Source organism: Nymphaea colorata, chromosome 7, assembly GCF_008831285.2.
Source record: "Nymphaea colorata isolate Beijing-Zhang1983 chromosome 7, ASM883128v2, whole genome shotgun sequence".
Taxonomy (NCBI): Eukaryota; Viridiplantae; Streptophyta; class Magnoliopsida; order Nymphaeales; family Nymphaeaceae; genus Nymphaea; species Nymphaea colorata.
The window spans coordinates 5,194,038-5,196,833 of NC_045144.1; the positions used below are offsets into that span (position 1 = coordinate 5,194,038).

Genomic DNA, 2,796 nt, shown 5'->3' on the forward strand with positions numbered 1-2,796 from the left:
GGTTTTACCAATATTTGTAACAGTGCCGAGTGAGATTCAGTTTTCCTGAAACCTGCGATAGTCCCTGTCTCTGTCTGAAAACCAACATTCACAACTTGAGCACTAAAGCGTTAGTGTGATCAAGGGGCCTTGTGCTACTAAGTGAATAACAGGGGACGTCTTCTCATGAAGAAAACTAGATAAGCTGGGATATTGTGAATGTAGGTGCTGGGATCTATCTTGTTTTATCTGAAGCTTATGTCTTCTTGGTTTTGTTACTGCTATGTCCTTTCTTTTTCATTTATATAAAGTAACAGAGGATCTTATCAGATTTTTTAATCACAGATATGTATATGTTTATAGAAATGTATATGTTTATACTTTATATAAAGTATGAAGTTATAAACATATGTTTATAATTACAGATATGTACATGTTTGCTTGCGTGACAATGCACAAGCTTTGGTTGAAGAGGTGTGATGCATGTTTCCTTCTTACTGTGATGCATGTTTTCTTGGTGCCTATTATAAACTCTGTGATGCTTTCTTATATAGGTTTAATTTTGAGATGAATTTCCTTTCTTTTTTGTGTATCAAAGGTCTAGTTATGCTTTTAATTGGCAATGGTGGGAACCTTATGTCATGCTTTTTCTTTTGGTTTCTGATGCTCCTTTGTCGTTGTTTCTCGTACAACTGTTCTTCATGCTAGATTTATATTACTGTTACTGTGAAGAATTATTATACAAAACGTTACCATGGAAGACAGCGGTCCTTCAAGAGAAAATCTTACGTGGACTGAACCACAAATGGATTACTTAGTCCAGCTTCTTGTGGAGCAGTCACGCATCCCTGGCATGAAATCCGGCGAGGTTTAAAGCCCAAAGCACACACAACTATTGAAAAAGGAATGATGGATAGATTCGGTCCAGAATTTACGAAAGACAAAATAAAAAAAAAATTGAAGTATTCCAAACCCAACTTGACAGTGATGAAGGAAATGTTGAACACAAGTGGGTTTGGCTATGACCCAATTAACAAATGCATTGAGGTCGACCCCCAAGTATGGAACGACTACATTGAGGTAAATTATAAAATTAATATTGTTAGGTTTTGTCTCACATGTATTTGCTTCTGCAATATTTGAACACATGAATTTTTTCAGAAATATCCAAATAGGAAAAAGTACAGAGGTCCAAAAGTCTGGAGATACTATGATGAGTTCGCCGAGGTATATGGCAAATCTCAAGCAAGTGGGCAAAACGCAGTCACATTAAACAACGTGCTAGAAGCTGAGACTGAACCACTCCCATGTACACCTGTATCTCAGACATCACCTTCGTACATGCAGCCTGATAGTGAACAGTCATTTACACAGTCGCCACTACCTACAACTGAGAATCCGACAACCAATACAAGTACACGTAGGTCAAAACGGAACAGGTCAACCAATGATGACATGTATTACAATTTGTTGAACGGTATAGCTAAAAATGTGGACTCCCTCACACATACTTCTAGAGGGTTTCAATATGTCAAATGTTGTGAAATTTTACAAGAGATGGTGGACACAGGGCTACTAGATAGTCATACGAGACTGATGAGTCTGGACCTGTTAGGAGAGGGAACCAATTCCATGATCTTTCTCAACATTCCACCTGAAGACCGGCTGACATGGTTGTCGCGTAGACTTGGTGATTTATAGGTAAGATTCCATGTTTGTTAGTTTAATTATTTGTATGTTTCATTTGGCACAATAACATTTGTTGTGTGTTTTTCTTTTTATTCCATGAACATCCATGTAGTGAGAAATTGTTGCAATGTATATGCAGTTTAGTCGAAATGATTGATTTTGACATGTTCGATGACGACGATGAATGAGTGCTTTTCATCATTCGAATGGTTTTTGTCTTCATCTTCTTTTGGTTGAAAGACCGACCATCATCTAGGAGGATTGTTCATCCATTTTGAGATGCTGGTACATCTTTTGTCCAACTAATGTTTCGCGGTCATCCTAGAAATTGTTTGGACTTACTCCGTATGGAAGGGCATACATATATGAGACTGTGTAACATTCTAAGGGATAGAAATTTGTTGGAGGATGCTCATGACATTACTATAGAAGAACAAGTAGCTATATTGCTTTTGACAATTGGACATAATGAACGGAATCGTGCTGTTCAAAATACGTTTCAACATTCCGGACAAACAATAAGTAAATATGTCAGGCTAGTGCTACGAGCGATATGTATACTGGGTAAGGATTACGTTCGCCGGCCCAATGATTAGATGATGTCAGCACATATTCGACATTCTAAACGATTCTTTCCATATTTTGAGGTAATTTCATCATCTTGAACTCAACATGACACATACAACATGACAAACTACAACATGACTAACTAGTTGCCTTGTCATATAGAATTGTTTAGGAGCAATCGATGGCACACATATAGCTGCTTGGGTCCCTTTTTCAGATCAAGCAAGGTTTCGCAATAGAAAAGGTTTCGTTTCTCAAAACGTCATGGCTGTAGTCGGCCTAGATACTAGATTCCACTACGTTTTGGCTGGATGGGAAGGAAGTGCAACAGACTCAAGAGTATTGTACAATGCACTAGATCATGAAACAGACCCATTTGTTGTCCCAGAAGGTACGTAGTTCCACCAACCAGTTCAGTCTTTTATTAAGAAGCATGTATGAATGTATAAATAAATTGTGTTCAATTGTAGGCAAATTTTATCTGGCTGATGGGGGGTATCCAAACATTGTTGGTTTGCTTACACCTTATCGAGGACATCGTTATCATATGTCCGAGTTTAA

General features: G+C 37.8%; 1 protein-coding gene across 1 annotated transcript; it reads left to right on the forward strand.

Annotated features, from left to right (window-relative positions):
- Positions 1 to 966: 966 nt before the first annotated feature.
- On the forward strand, positions 967 to 1,680 carry LOC116257685 (uncharacterized protein At2g29880-like). The gene is made up of 2 exons (XM_031634638.1): positions 967 to 1,059; positions 1,141 to 1,680. The coding sequence occupies exons 1-2, from the start codon at positions 967 to 969 to the stop codon at positions 1,678 to 1,680; spliced, it is 633 nt and encodes a 210-aa protein (XP_031490498.1).
- The last annotated feature ends 1,116 nt before the right edge of the window (positions 1,681 to 2,796 follow it).

Excerpts from the sequence above, each read along its gene's own strand:
- LOC116257685 (XM_031634638.1), top strand. The coding sequence starts at position 967 with ATGAAGGAAATGTTGAACACAAGTGGGTTTGGCTATGACCCAATTAAC. Across the intron at positions 1,060-1,140 it reads TATGGAACGACTACATTGAG|AAATATCCAAATAGGAAAAA; the intron begins GTAAATTATAAA and ends GAATTTTTTCAG.